We start from the raw sequence: 15,509 nt of genomic DNA, 5'->3' as shown, positions 1-15,509 counted from the left end.
TAATAAATGAATAGACGTTTTGTTAAAACATGAAGTTAATAATAGTCAAAATTAGATTTATTAATATCTGAGTTGAAATTGTATTAAAATATATAATTAATGACAACCATAAGTTTTATCAAAAACCTCGAATTACCTTCAACAATCAAAGACGAAGTACAAACGGCTTCGCCAACAGGATTCACGGCACGACAAGTGTACTCCCCAGCATCTTCGGGGAACACTTCAGTTATGGCAAGACTGCAGACACCTTCCGTGTCTTGTATGATGGTTATCTCTTTGCCCTCTTTGATAGGTTTGTTATCGTGATACCATTCGACCCTGGGTGTTGGTTTTCCGTGCACGACGCACGTCAGGTTCGCGCTCTCACCGTCCATTACTCTGACCGGTGACAATCGCCTGGCGAACGTCGGCGAGACTAGTTCGACGGTCTCCTCCCACGGTGTATCGAGCAGATTTATCGTCGCCGTGCAGGTAACCGATCCGGCTACGTTTTCGGCGCGGCAAGTATACGTGCCGGCGTACTCCGGCTTGACCTCCTTGATCATCACGATAGATCTGTTTTCTTGCGTCACGATTCTCACCTGTGGTGTCGACTGAAAATAAAATAAAGAAATTAGACATATTGTAACTGGATTATAAAAAAATCGTTTAATTAAAAAATTAAAAATGAGAGAAAATTGATTGATTAAATAAATTGAAAATTAGGAAAAATTGATTAAACAAATGAATAAAATTGTGAAAGTTAATATACCTCCAGAGGAGTGGTTTCGTGGAACCATTGGAAGGATGCCGCCGGGTAGGAATCGACCCTCGTTTCCATGATGACAACTTCTCCTTCAGCGACGATCTGCGGTTGCAGCGGTTCAATAAACCTCGGAGCTTTCACTTCATCCGTCTTGTCCTCGTGTTCCTTCACTGTAACAGTGCCCGAGGTCCTCGCCTCGCCGGCAGGATTCTCTACCCGAACTTCATACTTGCCACCGTCCTTCTTAGTTACTTCGGGTATATGCAGCTCGGCCGTGTTCTCATAAATGTTGATCACGCGTTTATCAGACGGCGTGACTTCGATTCCGTTTCTGAACCACTTCACCTCTGGCTTAGGTGTGCTCTCGAAATCAGCTGACAAGGTTAAAGGTTTTCCACGCACAGCTGTCAAAGCTGGTAACGGTCTGGTGATCTTCGGTGCCCTTAGGACTTCCGGTTTGCTAACTTTCACTACGCTTCGAATAACCAGGTTCGCTCTGCACTCGGCGCGGCCGAATTTGTTCACAGCCTGCACGCGATAAATCGTTTCGTCCTCTTCGGTTGGTTCCAGTATGTGCAGCTTGGCTTCGCCGGTTTCGGGATTGAACGTGATCTCTTTGCCTTTTTGCGGCTGCAGCTCTTGCTCCCTGCGGTACCACTTGACTTCCGGCATGGGTGTCCCGGTGACAACGCACTCGAGTAGAGCTGGTTTGTGCTCCTCGACCATTAGAGGTTTAATAGGTGTCGCGAAGTGCGGCGCCACGCCTTCCTCTTCTTTTTCTGGGGAAAAAAGATTCGTTTCCATAAAAAAAAAATGTGTCCTCTTGGACAGTGCAAGTTACATATAAAAACTTTTCTGTATCTTCCATAACTTAGAAAATAAAGAACTGCCTGGTGTTTCGTATACACACATCAATCTATGAAGACTATATTGCACTATATTATTTTTAAAACCATCCAACACATTAATATTATTTTAAAAATATTTAGAACTAATCTAATCAATAGACTGCGGGCTTTTATGCATTTATAAAAGACAAACGTATGCTGAATTTTGATCAGTGTACTCAGGAAACTGCAAAAGCAGGCAAACTATTGGAACCAAAGTGGATAGCATGATATTTAATTCATAAATCTAATGCATATCTAAATTGCATTACTTAGTTCTGTGTTTCAAACATTTTATTTCGCATAAAAATCCACTTACTAATTAAAAGCAAACACTGCAAAAAATAATTGGCAAGCACATAAACGACAAACAACACGCAGACGTCACGAGACATATTTCCTGTACCGAATATCACGAGATTCACGGTGGACGTAGCTACTCCAGCCGGATTCGATGCTCTACAAGAATACATTCCAGCATCTTCCTCCTTGACCTTGGTTATCTCTAAGACCGCAGTCGTCTCGTAGATGGTTATGATGTACTTCTCGCTGGCGTGAAGTTCCTGCTCGTTCCTGTACCAGGCGATTTCGGGGAACGGATTGCCAAATACTGTACAAGTGAATCTCGCGGTTGTTTCCGGTTGCGCAATTACGGGTTGCAACTTTTGTATAAACCTCGGAGCGATTTTCTTGTCTTTGTCTGTGATCGATATATCGACCTGTGTACGTTGCTTGCGCTTTCTCTTGCGCTCTTCGACTTGGACTTCTTCCTCTACTTTCTGTTCGACCTCGACTATTTCCTCGGGAGCCTTCTCTACTTTTACTCCTTTTGTGGTGACTCGAACATCTTGAACTACAGTTTCTACTTCTTCCTTTTCTACTTTTACGGGTGCAGGCACCTCTTCGGGTTTCCTTCTAGGTTTCCTCCATGGCATTTCCAAAACTGCTACTTCCTTCTCTTCTTTCTCCTCAGGTACTTCCGGCTTTTCTACTTTCACCGGTTTTAGTTCCGGCACTTCTTCTTTCGGTTTCTCTTCAGGTTTCACTTTCTTAACAGGTTTCAAAGTTATTTGTTCTGGAACTTCTTGTTCTTCTGGTTTTTTAGGGACAGGTTTAAGATGGACCTTTTCTTCCTTAACTTCTTCAGGTACTATCTCTTTCTTGACTGGTTTAAGAACCACTTCTTCTACGCTTTCAATAATTTCTTCATGTCTCTCGACTGGTTTCAGTTCGACGATTTCTTTCTCATCTTCTGGTTTCTTCGGCTTACGCTTCTTTCTCCAAGAGACTTCGGATACTTCGGTGACCTCTTCTACTACTTTCTCTTCCTCCTTCACCATTTCAGGTTTTATCTCTTCTACCTCGATTTTCTCTTCGACCACTTTTTTGGACCTTCTCCAAGGCGCCGGCGCTTCCGGTTTTTCTTCTTTGATTTCTGTAACTTCCTTCTGAATTATTTGTTCTGCTTCCACTTTCTGTTCAACGATAGTTGTTTCGTCTACCTTTACTTCAGAAACCACTCTTTCTTGATCGATTGGCACGACAGTTACTTCTTCCCGGAAATCGACGATCTTCTTTGTCTTCTTGCCACGTCGCCATGGCCATATTGAAGTTTCTTGTGTTTCTTCTTCTTCGGGTTTCTCTTCCGCCTTTTCTGGTACCGGTTTTGGAACGGGTTTCAGTGTCACTTCTTCCGGTTTCTCTTCCTCCGGTTTCTCGATACGTCTCACTGGTTTCAGTTTAACCTCCGGTTTCTCTTCTTCCTCAGGTTTCTTTCTCTCCACCGGTTTTAGAGTAACCTCCTCCTTCTTCTCTTCCTCTTGCGGAAGACGTTTAACTGGTTTCAATTTCACTTCTTCTGGTTTTTCTTCCTCGGGCTTTTCTAATCGCTTGACAGGTTTCAACTTAACTTCCTCGGGTTTCTCTTCAGGCATTTCTTTCTTTATCGGTTTCAATTTAATCTCCTCTTTTTCTTCATCTTCTTTAGGAAGCCGTTTCATCGGTTTCAAAACAACTTCTTCCGGTTTTTCTTCTTCTGGTTTCTCCAAACGTTTGACTGGTTTCAGTTTCACTTCTGGCTTTTCTTCTTCGGGTTTGTCCTTTGTAATAGGCTTCAAAGTAACTTCTTCCTTTTTCTCCTCTTCCTTAGGAAGACGCTTGACAGGTTTCAATTTCACTTCTTCAGGTTTTTCTTCCTCTGGCTTTTCTTTCTTTATCGGTTTCAAAGTAACTTCTTCAGGTTTTTCCTCTTCCGGTTTTTCCAAACGTTTAATTGGTTTCAATTTAACTTCCGGTTTTTCTTCCTCCGGTTTCTCTTTCTTTATCGGTTTCAATTTAACTTCCTCCTTTTCTTCCTCCTCTTTCGGAAGTCGTTTCACGGGTTTCAAAGTCACTTCCTCAGGTTTTTCCTCTTCTGGCTTTCCCCAACGTTTGGTCGGTTTCAATTTAACTTCCTCAGGTTTTTCTTCTGGTTTTTCTTTTGGTATTGGTTTCAAGGTTACTTCTTCTTTCTTTTCCTCCTCTGTAGGAAGTCGTTTCACCGGCTTCAAAGTTACTTCTTCGGGTTTCTCCTCTTCCGGTTTTTCCCAACGTTTAATTGGCTTCAATTTAACTTCCGGTTTTTCTTCCTCAGGTTTCTCCTTCTCTATTGGTTTCAATTTAACTTCCTCCTTTCCTTCCTCTTCTTTAGGAAGACGTTTCACCGGCTTCAGAGTTACTTCTTCGGGTTTTTCCTCTTCCGGTTTTTCCAAACGTTTAATTGGTTTCAATTTAACTTCCGGTTTTTCTTCCTCCGGTTTCTCTTTCTTTATCGGTTTCAATTTAACTTCCTCCTTTTCTTCCTCTTCTTTAGGAAGACGTTTCACCGGCTTCAAAGTTACTTCTTCGGGTTTCTCCTCTTCCGGTTTTTCCAAACGTTTGATTGGTTTCAATTTAACTTCCGGTTTTTCTTCCTCTGGTTTCTCTTTCTTTATCGGTTTCAATTTAACTTCCTCCTTTTCTTCCTCCTCTTTCGGAAGTCGTTTGACGGGTTTCAGAGTTACTTCCTCTGGTTTTTCCTCTTCCGGTTTTCCCCAACGTTTGGACGGTTTCAATTTAACTTCCTCAGGTTTTTCTTCTGGTTTTTCTTTTTGTATTGGTTTCAGGGTTACGTCTTCTTTCTTTTCCTCTTCTGTAGGAAGTCGTTTTACCGGCTTTAGAGTCACTTCCTCTGGTTTTTCCTCTTCCGGTTTTCCCCAACGTTTGGTCGGTTTCAATTTAACTTCCTCAGGTTTTTCTTCTGGTTTTTCTTTTTGTATTGGTTTCAGGGTTACGTCTTCTTTCTTTTCCTCTTCTGTAGGAAGTCGTTTCACCGGCTTCAAAGTGACTTCCTCCGGTTTTTCCTCTTCCGGTTTTTCCCAACGTTTAATTGGTTTTAATTTTATTTCTGGCTTCTCCTCCTCTGGTTTCTCCTTCTTTATTGGCTTCAATTTAACTTCCTCTTTCTCTTCCTCTTCCTTAGGAAGTCGTTTCACAGGTTTCAATGTTACCTCTTCAGGTTTTTCTTCTGGTTTCTCTAACCTTTTCACAGGTTTCAATTTAACCTCCGATTTTTCTTCCTCCTCAGGCTTTCTCTTTTCTTTGGGTTTCAATATTATTTGCTCCTTGACCTGTTCGATGGTCTCGGGTGCTCTTTCTTCAGGTTTCGGAGTCTCTTCAGGTTTAATTTCCTCCTGTGGAAGTATCTTCTTGGCTGGCTTCTTACCACGTCGCCAAGGCAATTCAGTCTTTTCTACTTCTCCGTTTTCAATTGTCTCAGGTTTTTCCAATTTTACCGGCTTAAGTGTTACTTCCTCCGGCTTTTCCTTCTCTTTGGGCGCTTTTTGTATAGGCTTCAGCGTCACTTCCTCTTTCTCTAGCTTCTCTTCCGTTTTCTTTTCTTTTCTCGTAGGCTTGAGCACAACTGCCGAGAAGTCTTCAACTTCTACCTCCTTTTGCACTTCCTTCACAACCTTGTCCTTTTTGGGTTTCCGCCAGCTGACTTCAGAAATGTCTTTCTGCTCTTCTTCCACTACTTTCTTCTCTTCGATCGTCACTTCGGTTTCTTCTTGTTCGGCAGGCTTCTTCTTGCCACGTTGCCATGGCAACTTTGACACTTCTGCTGGCTTTTCTTCCTCAGGTGCAGTTGGACCTACCATTTCCGTTTTCAACGGTTTTTTCATTTCAACTTTCTTTTCGGGTTTCTCTACCGGTTTCAATTTGATCTCCTCCTCAGTCTCTTCCTCTTTAGGAAGACGTTTCACTGGTTTCAGCATGATCTCTTCCTTGTCTTCTCGTTCCTCGGGTTTCTTGCCGCGTTTTACCGGTTTCAAAGCTAGGGCCTTCCAATCTTCAATTTCTTTTTCTTCTCTTTTAAGTACTTCCAGAATCTTCTGCTCCTCGGTCACCTTCTCAGTAACTTTTTCTTCGACTTTCTCGACAGGTTTCTCTTCAGGAATTATCGTCGACTTTGGCTTTGGTTTTCTACGCCATGATACTTGTTCAACTTCCTTAGGTTGCTCTTCCTCCGGTTTCTCCTCCACTTTTTGTGGAACCAATGTCTCCTGCGGTTTCTCTTCAGGAACTATCGTCGTCTTTGGCTTTGGTTTTCTACGCCAAGATACTTGTTCAACTTCCTTTGGCTGCTCTTCCTCCGGTTTCTCCTCCACTTTTTGTGGAACCAAAGCCTTCTCCGGTTTCTCTTCAGGAACTACCGTCTTTTTTGGTTTTGGTTTTCTACGCCATGTGACTTGATCAACTTCGGTCGGCTGTTCTTCTTCCGGTTTCTCCGGTACTTTTTGTGCTACCAATTTCTCTTTTTCATCTTCCGGTTTTTCTCGCTTAAACGGTTTCAGCTGTACTTTTTCTTGTTCTGGCACTTCTGGTTTAGGTTTCTCGAATGGTTTCAATTTTACCTCCTCGCGTGGCTTTTCTTCGGGCTTGGGTTTCGGGATGGGTTTCAGTTGCACCTCCTCCTTCTCTTCTTCTTCACGTGGAATGCGTTTGACAGGTTTCAGAGTAACTTCCTCCGGTTTCTCCTTCTCTTCCGGTACACGTTCCCGTCTGACCGGTTTCAACGCCACCGATTTAATATCCTCAACCGGTTCCTCTTTCCTCTCCGGTATTTTTCTCTGTACTTTCTTATCTCGAAGCCACGGAACCTGCGTTGTCTCCAATTTTTCTTCCTCTGGCTTCTGTTCAGGCTGCACTCTTTCGGGCGCTAATTCTGGTTTCTCTTCCTTTGGCTTCTTTCCACGCAACCATGGAACCGGCACCTCCTCTTTCGCCTGTTTCTCAGTCTTCTTTTCAGTCTTTTCGACATCGAGAAGAGTGGTATCTTCTTCCTCGTGGTAAGGAACTTTTTCTTTAGGTTTCTTCTTGCCTCTGGCCCAAGGCACTGGCACTTCCTTCTGTTGTTCCTCCACGTCTTTTCTTACGTCCAAGATCGTTTTGTCTTCTTCCTCTTGGTACGGAGTCTTCTCTTTTGGTTTCTTTCCTCTCCTCCAAGTCGCTGTTTGTTCTTTTCTTTCTTCTTCTACTTTCTCATCTTTGTCGATCTTTAAGAGTTTCGTGTCTTCCTCTTCAACGAATTTAGTTTTGTCAGTCACTTGCTGTAAATCTACTTTCTCCAACGTTTCCCTCTTTACTTCCTTCTTTTCCGTTTTTGTTGGCTTCAAAGTGACTTCCTCTATAGATTCTCTGCGGATTTCTTTCTGTTCCACTTTAGTTTTCTTCAAGGTAATTTTTTCCTGAGTCCAAGGTTTTGTTTCAACTTCTTCCGGTTTCTTCTTCAACTTCTCGTCAACTCTGACGTCCTTAGTGACCTGAAGAAGGGTAGTATCATCTTTTTCAACAAATATATCCTTCTCTTCAGGTTTCTTTGTCGTGGGCGCTACTTTCTGAGGAACTGGTTTCAAATCCACTTGATCTAAACTAGGCTTCCCTATTTCCGGTTTCTCTGGCCTCGAAGGTTTCAATTCCACCTTCTCGACCTGTTCTGTAGGTATTTCTTTCTTTTCCGGTTTGGCTCTCTTCAGAGTTATTTTTTCTTCCGTCCAGGGCTTAGCTTGTTCCACCTTCTCCGTTGAAATCGACTCTTTTCTTGTTTTCTTCACCCTCGTATCCTTGGTAATATCCAATAAAGTCGTATCTTCCTGTTCCACATAATCAGCCTTCTGCACCACATCTTTTTTTACTATTTTCTCCGTTGTCTCTTTTCTCACAGCTTTCAGGTCGACCTCCTCCAAACTCGGTTTCCGGACTGGGGTTTTGGTAATCTTCGATGGTTTCAATTCAACAGTCTCTATCGTCTCTTTTTCAACTTCTTTCCTCACAGGCGTGGATTTCTTTAAAGTAACCTTTTCTTCGGTCCACGGTTTAGGCTGTTCAAGCTTCTCCTCGATTTTGTCTTTTCTAATTTTCTTTATTTCTTCGGTTTTGGAAACGTCCAGCAAAGCGGTATCTTCTTGCTCGAGGTATTCAGTCTTCTCAGTTTTCTCAGTAATCTTCTCAGATACAACCGTTGGGACAGGTTTCAAATCCACTTGTTCCAAACTTGGCTTCTGAATCGGAGCTTTGCTGACCTTCGATGGTTTTAATTCTACAGTCTCCACGGTTTCCTTCTCAATCTCTTTTCTTATCGGTTTAGACTTCTTCAGAGTGACTTTCTCTTCTGTCCACGGCTTCGCTTGCTCCACCTTTTCTTCTATCTTTTCTTTTTTCATTTTCTTAACTTCTTCAGTTCTACTCACGTCTAACATAGACGTGTCTTCCTGCTCAAGGTATTCGGTCTTCGATACATCAGTAACTTTTTCCGTTGTAAAGCGTTTCAGATCCACCTTCTCCAAGCTCGGTTTCTCAATCAGATTCTTCTCAATCTGTGAAGGCTTTAATTCAACAGATTCTAAAGTTTCTCTGGGAATCTCTTTTCTTTCGACTTTTGCTTTCTTCAGCGTGACCTTCTCTTCGGTCCACGGTTTCGGTCCCTCCTTCTTTCTCTCTTCCACAGTTTCATCCACTTTTTTAGTAGTTTTCAAGAATCTGGTGTCCTCTTCTTCCACATAAATCTCTCCTGTCGCCTCTCGCCTTTTAAGCTTCCTCTCTTCTTCGATTTTCATTTCCTTCACGTCTTTCGTAACAGGTTTCAAATCAACAGCTTCCAAGCTGGGCCTCCTAATCTCTTTCCTTTCAATCTTCGCCGGTTTCAATTCGACGTCCTCCAATTTTTCTTTGGGTATGTCTCGCGGTACCTGAGGAGTTTTCTTTAAAGTTATCGCTTCCTCCGTCCATGGTTTTACCTGGCCTTCGGTGGCCTGCAATTTATCTAAAGAAGTGTCCCGCGATTTCGGTTTGGCTTTTCGCCACGGTGTCGTGTCACCGAGTCGAGGTCGATGACGAATTTGGCCCTTTCTCCAGGGCAATGACTCGTCTCCGGGTTGCAAGGGAATTTCTAATGGCAATCCGTTCTCGTCGAGTGTCAAGGGTTCCAGGACTATGTCCTTTCCGCCTGTTCCCAAACCTACCGACGGTTTTACACCCGTTTTCGCGCCTGGTCCAGTCTCAGCTGGAACCTCGTAATACGCTCCTTTTCTCTCTGCAATGGCACACGCGTCCCAATCATTTTAATCCGTTCACGCTTACAAGTTAAACACACTCCATAAATTTTATAAAAATTACAGTGCCTTACCTCTTTCGAATACTTCTTACATAATTCATTACTAGACTACGAATTTTTATGCAAAATAAAAATTTTCTGAAATATATTTTGAAGAATTTAATCCACTTATACAGATTATTTATAATTTCATGATGGAAGATTTATGTATTTTTTGAGATTATGTATAATAGGTATATTTGCTAACATGCCAATTTTTTTAGAATTGCATAAAAATTCGCAGTCTATTTATTACAAACCGATTAGTTTAAAAACAACTATTGATTTAATTTCCTGTGTAAAATAATGTAAAAGGAATAAGTAATAATAACAAAAATAAACAATTTCCCAGTTTGAATAGAGGAATTAATAATTCTCTAATTGTTTGATCTGGTTTCAGATTGATGACGATGAATCATCGCACGCAAATTCCGCTGAAAAGACCCTGCCAGCTGGTGTGTGGAAGGAAATCAAGTAAATAAGGTAAGTGGGAACAGTATTAGTGCATGCTCGAAATACTAATCATTTTGGTGAGTCTTCACAGACTCGATTAACACGATTTAACAAAAATATTCAATACGCTTCGCATCTTCCACGTTATAAAAATTGGTTCTACAGTTATTTTCGTTCTTTCGTACTTTTGAAAATAGTTTTTACAATTTACTATTAAAAAGTAATCGAACGGTTTCACATTGAAGGACCTGTTTCCTACAAATAATTATTCTTTAAAGAATCTTTTATTGTTTCCACAGTTTTTGTCATTCTTCGTATTTTTTAAAATAAATTACTGTGCAATTGTTTATGAACAAGTGATGAAAAATGAGTTTGTCTTGAATTGAATGACCTAGTTGTTACAAATAATTATCATTTAAAAAATCATTTGTTGATACAATTGTCGTCTGTTGAAGTCCAGACAGGTTGAAGTGATTTATCTTTGGCTTCTGATAGTTCGCTGTATCTCAATTTCACGAACAATGTCACGTTGAGCCCGGCACGAACCGCGGTAACGTGCCAAACCTGAGGCACTTCCAACAACCGAGAAGGTATTTTTAATTATTATATACACACGTGTAGCGAAATAACGAGTGGGTGGCAAAGTCTGGAAGACGTGAAGGAAACACGTAATAAGGAACATTTCAACGCTTGCGTCGTTTTACACGAAATGCATACGCGTGAAATCGTAAACAACAGGCGAGGATCGTGAATTATGAAACATGATAAATCGGCCGCCTAATTAATCATTGTTATCCCGGGCACGTGGGTGGAATAATATATTCGGCGGCCTTATAAATTCTGATTACTGTTTCGTGTGTCGCGCGGTTAAATGCACTTGAAAATTTACGTGTCGCAACTTCGCCCAGTGGATACCTGATGGACGTCGGCCAAACCAACCTTGCAAAAGAGAAATCAAGGCAAATCGCCAGGGGTTCGGCCTTCGGAAAGCCGAGTTGCCCGGATTGTTAATATTCGGACGTGGAATAATAATCGCGATGAAGCACGATTTATTTTAAAAATAAATCATACCCGGTCCGGTAAACAAACCGTCGCTTTATGTAACGTGGAACCATTTTACGATATCGTGTTTTTCTTTGCTTAAACGACTATTTTAAACAAAATCATTTTCTGGCTTTCGTCCTTAGTGTATTACAGAAAAATCATTTTTTGGATGACCATCGCTTTACGTAACGCGAGACCAATTTACGATATCGTCGTTTCTTTGCTCGAACGGATATTATTAAAAAAAAAAGCATTCTTTGATTTTTGTTTTTAGAGCAGAAGTCGAATCGCGTAATTGTTCTCGAACGGCCCCACGCACTGACGTTACTTGATTTCTTTTTTATTCCCAGCGGGAGGCTTTAACGAGAATCTGTGGAACACGCGTTCATGGTAACTTTCGCTTTCGTGACTTTATTTTTAAACGCAACGAGAACCAGACGATTCGTCATACGGGTGCGAAATCCAAACGAACTTTTTACGCTACAGAACTTTGTTTTTCTTACCGCTTATTTTTGAATCCGTTTCATTAGTCACCGGCCCCCCCGCGAAGTGAATAATAACACTTAGAGAGATAACAAAGACGCATTCTTCTGTCTTTTATAAAATTAATCAATGCCCCACTGTTCATGACTAATTCAATAGATTAGGAAATGGATCTGTTATCTAATTCGTTATTCGTTCGTTATTCTAATTTAACGCAAATAGCTACATAGCAAAATCAAAGATCTCACTGTATTTATAACACGTGTAATTTCTTATGGAAATTGTACATATAGCCAGAACAATTTTGATTGAAATTTTGTATGGAATTTCTTTATACAATGTTCTCATTCCTGTACTATTTTCCTTCACATTACCTAATTCAGATTTTTACAATTCCAATTCCCTCTTTTCAATGAATTCAGATTAACATTTTCATATCGATAAACTTCATTGTACTCTAAAAAGTTTCATTAATAATGTTTTTGCTTTTGTGTAATTTACAGCTCAAAAATAGGTTGCAGGTCATTGTATCTTGGATAATTTTGTAGTATAACTGACTATGTCTATTTGATTATTTAAGACATTCTACTGTACAATGTTTTTAAGATATAAGGTGAGAAGTAGAAAAAAGTCAGTAATTTTACTATCTAAACATTCGTCAGGGCTTTTCGATTTTTCATTTCCCATGCTTATCGCAGCGTTAGATGTCCACTAACAATTAGTGCCCAGAATTTTACTAATTCGGCTGAACTATAAATAAAAAAATGTATATTTCCATCCCTTTAAAGTCACTTCCCACAGGATATTTCTAAAGGTATTTTCCCAACCCTGTCAACCAGTATCTCAAGTTACCCCATCAATAATCCCAACCACCCACGATTCTCCATTTCTCCTTCCATCCTCTCGCGGTGCCAGAAAAAAATGTCGATAAATCTGCGTGAACGTCTAACGCGAAGTGGGGTTCCCTCCCAGTATCATCGTTCCGTCCTCCCACCGATGATGTTAGACAGAGGGTGTCCAACGCGGAAGCACCGTCTAACATTCCAAGCCAGCTAATAATCAGCGCGGCCGTTACTCTGGGTAACGAGGGGTCGGAGGCGCAGTTTCCCACTCAAAATGAAAAACCCGAACGCGACCCGAGCGCAGAAGGGGGAGGATGGGTGACGCTTGCATGCACCGGGTGCTTTCGACGGCGTGGTGGGGAAACCTCGTGCCCGATGCCGCCACGCACACCTCTACCCCAACAAGTCTAGCCTTAATAGTCATCCACTGGAAGCCGAAGACAGTAGTAGCTTCGTGCCAGGAACAAAGTATCATCTCTGCTTCCAACCAGCTTTCGTTTGTTCTTCAACAATTTGTCTCGTGGATATTGTTCGAACCGAACTGACATTCGAGTGGTGTACAGTGCGAGAAGAATAGTGATACGCTTGTGTGATCTTGTGATCAGTGGGACGACTGACAGTCGGCTGCCTTCGATCGGACCTCATCGGCTCGTCCTAATTGAAATAGCGCCGGTTCGATCGAAGTGCAGCCGCGCTTGAACTGGACACAACTGAACCTTTTTTCGAATCGAGCGGCGCGAAGGTAGTGCAAATATTACGGATTTTAAAAATAAATTCTGGGTGCTGTTGTACAGTTTATGTTTATGTTCAATCCAAGTGACAGAGGCGCCGGTGGAAATATACAGTGCAGCTTTTCTTTGTCGTCCAAGTTCCATAATACACGTTCTCTCATTGTTAGCTTAATTATTTATTGTTATGTAAAACATTTGTATTTTTTTGTAATGCGACTTATTGTTAAATCTGTATTTCTACTTAAGGTACGAGACTCGGGTATCATATTCGCGTGGGATAACAATGATCGCTGGATTTTTTTAGGGAATGATTCATCTATAGCCAGGCAACAGAATCATTGTTTATTGCATCGAGTCTCGTACCCTTGGACACAATGATACACGCTAGACTCGACTGGGTGACGCACGAAATTTATTCGATTGGAGTGGTCATGTACAAAAATAAAAATAAAGTCATTTAGTGAGACATGGTCGTCCCTGACCTTCTTCTTTCCTTCCCCCTTAATAATTCCATTAATTTTCTTCTCATCCTCGATCTGATAATCGAACGTGATACGTTAAATCTTCACATTTTATTTCGAATCATAAAATTACAATTTCTTTCGTTCAAGGACATAATGTAGATTTCATATTTTATTCAGTATCGTATAATTTTTTTATGAAAATTGAACATATCACATTTTTAAGATTATTTCAATATACGTTTACTTAAACGTGTAACAATCGAATGAATATTAAATATTTTATATCGACTTTCAAATAAATACAATTGAATTTTATAATTGCAATAGAGTAATAAGTTGATCCAGACTCCGGCGATGAACCAAGATGCGACGTGTCTCGGCTGTATGCAGACCTCCATCGCTCCTTTGAGCGAGCGAACAAGCCGCGAGCTGCGGATTTACCAGAAATAATTCGTTCCCGCCTTTCAGAGTGCGCTGACACGCGTGCTCCCCCGTATTATTTCTGGCGGTGCTGAATCACTGGCAGCTGGGACGGCCAAAATAGTCGGGCTTCGTCGACTCCTTTAAGGCTTGGCCGCCGTCGTCGTCGTCGTCGGCGAGCCGCACGGACCGTCGACTTCGTCCGTCGACAACGTGACGCACGCTCGTGGGTGGATCGAAGGGAACCAGTTTCCAAAATGAATCAGCGATAAACTTCTTTTTCACGCGGCCCGAACCAACACGTTGACAGTCGTCTTCAGGTGGTCGATGCTTCAAGGTCGTCGTCAAGCTTCTTCAAGGAAGACCGTCGCACTTTTACCATTTTATTTTAACACATTCGCAATGCCAATTTGAAAGCATTGAAAGTAATGCAATAGACACGTTTATTCAAGAAAATTTAATTCAATATAATTGCGAATGTGTTAAATGCGTGGAACATGTTTTTTTGGAAATGTTTGCAGCTTGTTTTCTCGTCATTAAATCGAGTCAGGTTACTATGGCATCTCGAATTCATTAAGTTAGCATGCCAGGGAAGAGTGTAATTACCGCTCGCGAAGCGGATCGGTTTAATAGCTCTGATCTCATAGCAGGATCGTACACGCTTGAAATAAATCCGCGCTACGGAACGGTGATAAATTCTCTTGGTTCTTACCCAGCGATCTTGCCCGAAACTACAACGCGAACCTTATTTATGAGCCACGTTAATGTGCCAGCTGTTTTTTCCGCTGTTATTTTTCACCGAATCATATTCTCTTAATAAACTGTGTATTAAATTGTACACAATCATTGAATTCGAGTTGAACGAAAGTATTTTTCCGAAACGATTTATTCAATTTCTCAATTAATTACTTGGCCTGTCTCATGAATTTTGATCAAGACTGCTATAATTTTCAATTTCACTGCTACACTGTCTGCGCTCCGGGGCCAATTAAGAATTCTGAGTTGGGTCGATGAAAACGTTGCCATAATACTGCTTGGCCTGCTGCGCTGGCTCATGATATGCTCGTTTAATTACGATGACCCGAGCCCGAGCTGTGCTTTTTCGCGATTAATCAGACGACTGGACCGAGCGCAACGAGCATGGCCGGATTCACGGTCTAATTTTGCATCGGGTCGCCGGATCGTAACGGTGCCGAGCCGCGGGACCGGTCAAGTAACATGACGATGATCGGCCTCTGCCTCGCGAGAGCTTCGCACGCGTGGAGAACATGAGAACCTCACCGTTCCGTGCAACGCGAGAACTACTCTTTGTTTCTGGTCACGGTACTGCTTGTGGTTTGTTTCGCTTTTTAACGACAAAATCCGTGACTCTTGTAGAATATATTTAACTATTATTATTAGACTTTCAGGAGTAGTTAGAAGAGAGTACGGAGATTTAACCTGGGTCATTCTCTGTAGAAGAGAACGGCTGGAGTATCCGCCGGTTACCTCGAAAATAGAGTACAGGAATACTCTGGACGCTTCTGCGTATTAAATGAAATCCGAAAGTGAGCAGAGAAAATTCTATTTTGTAATAATTCCCATGTGTCGAAAAATTGCCGAAGAAATAAATTAATATTTCTGTTCCCTAGAGCCTTTGTCCTTGATTCCCGAATTTCCCCTACAAGAACTATTTTGGGAAATAATATTCTTTTCCTCTTTCATTCATAGCATATATGTAATAGATTCTCTTGATTAAGTGAAAGAGTTTTAATACTTTGACTGCTAG

General features: G+C 41.5%; 1 protein-coding gene and 1 long non-coding RNA gene across 2 annotated transcripts in view; one reads left to right on the top strand and one right to left on the bottom strand.

Moving 5' to 3' along the window:
- The window catches only part of sls (sallimus), a 110,701-nt gene that overhangs the window by 57,412 nt on the left and 37,780 nt on the right, over window positions 1–15,509 (bottom strand). Inside the window, exons 38-40 of the mRNA XM_026810800.1 lie at window positions 2,042–9,244; window positions 755–1,527; window positions 108–596 (exon numbers count right to left, since the gene is read on the bottom strand). Coding sequence (XP_026666601.1) covers window positions 108–596; window positions 755–1,527; window positions 2,042–9,244 — 8,465 coding nt within the window. The remainder of the gene's footprint in view (window positions 1–107; window positions 597–754; window positions 1,528–2,041; window positions 9,245–15,509) is intronic.
- On the top strand, window positions 9,626–13,323 carry LOC113463865 (uncharacterized). The gene is made up of 2 exons (XR_003388694.1): window positions 9,626–9,787; window positions 12,257–13,323. It is a non-coding gene; the product is annotated as an uncharacterized LOC113463865 (long non-coding RNA).

Source organism: Ceratina calcarata, unplaced genomic scaffold (genome assembly GCF_001652005.2).
Source record: "Ceratina calcarata isolate Rehan_Ccalc_2016 unplaced genomic scaffold, ASM165200v1 scaffold110.2, whole genome shotgun sequence".
Classification (NCBI taxonomy): domain Eukaryota; kingdom Metazoa; phylum Arthropoda; class Insecta; order Hymenoptera; family Apidae; genus Ceratina; species Ceratina calcarata.
This window is presented reverse-complemented; position numbering and strand designations above follow the sequence as displayed.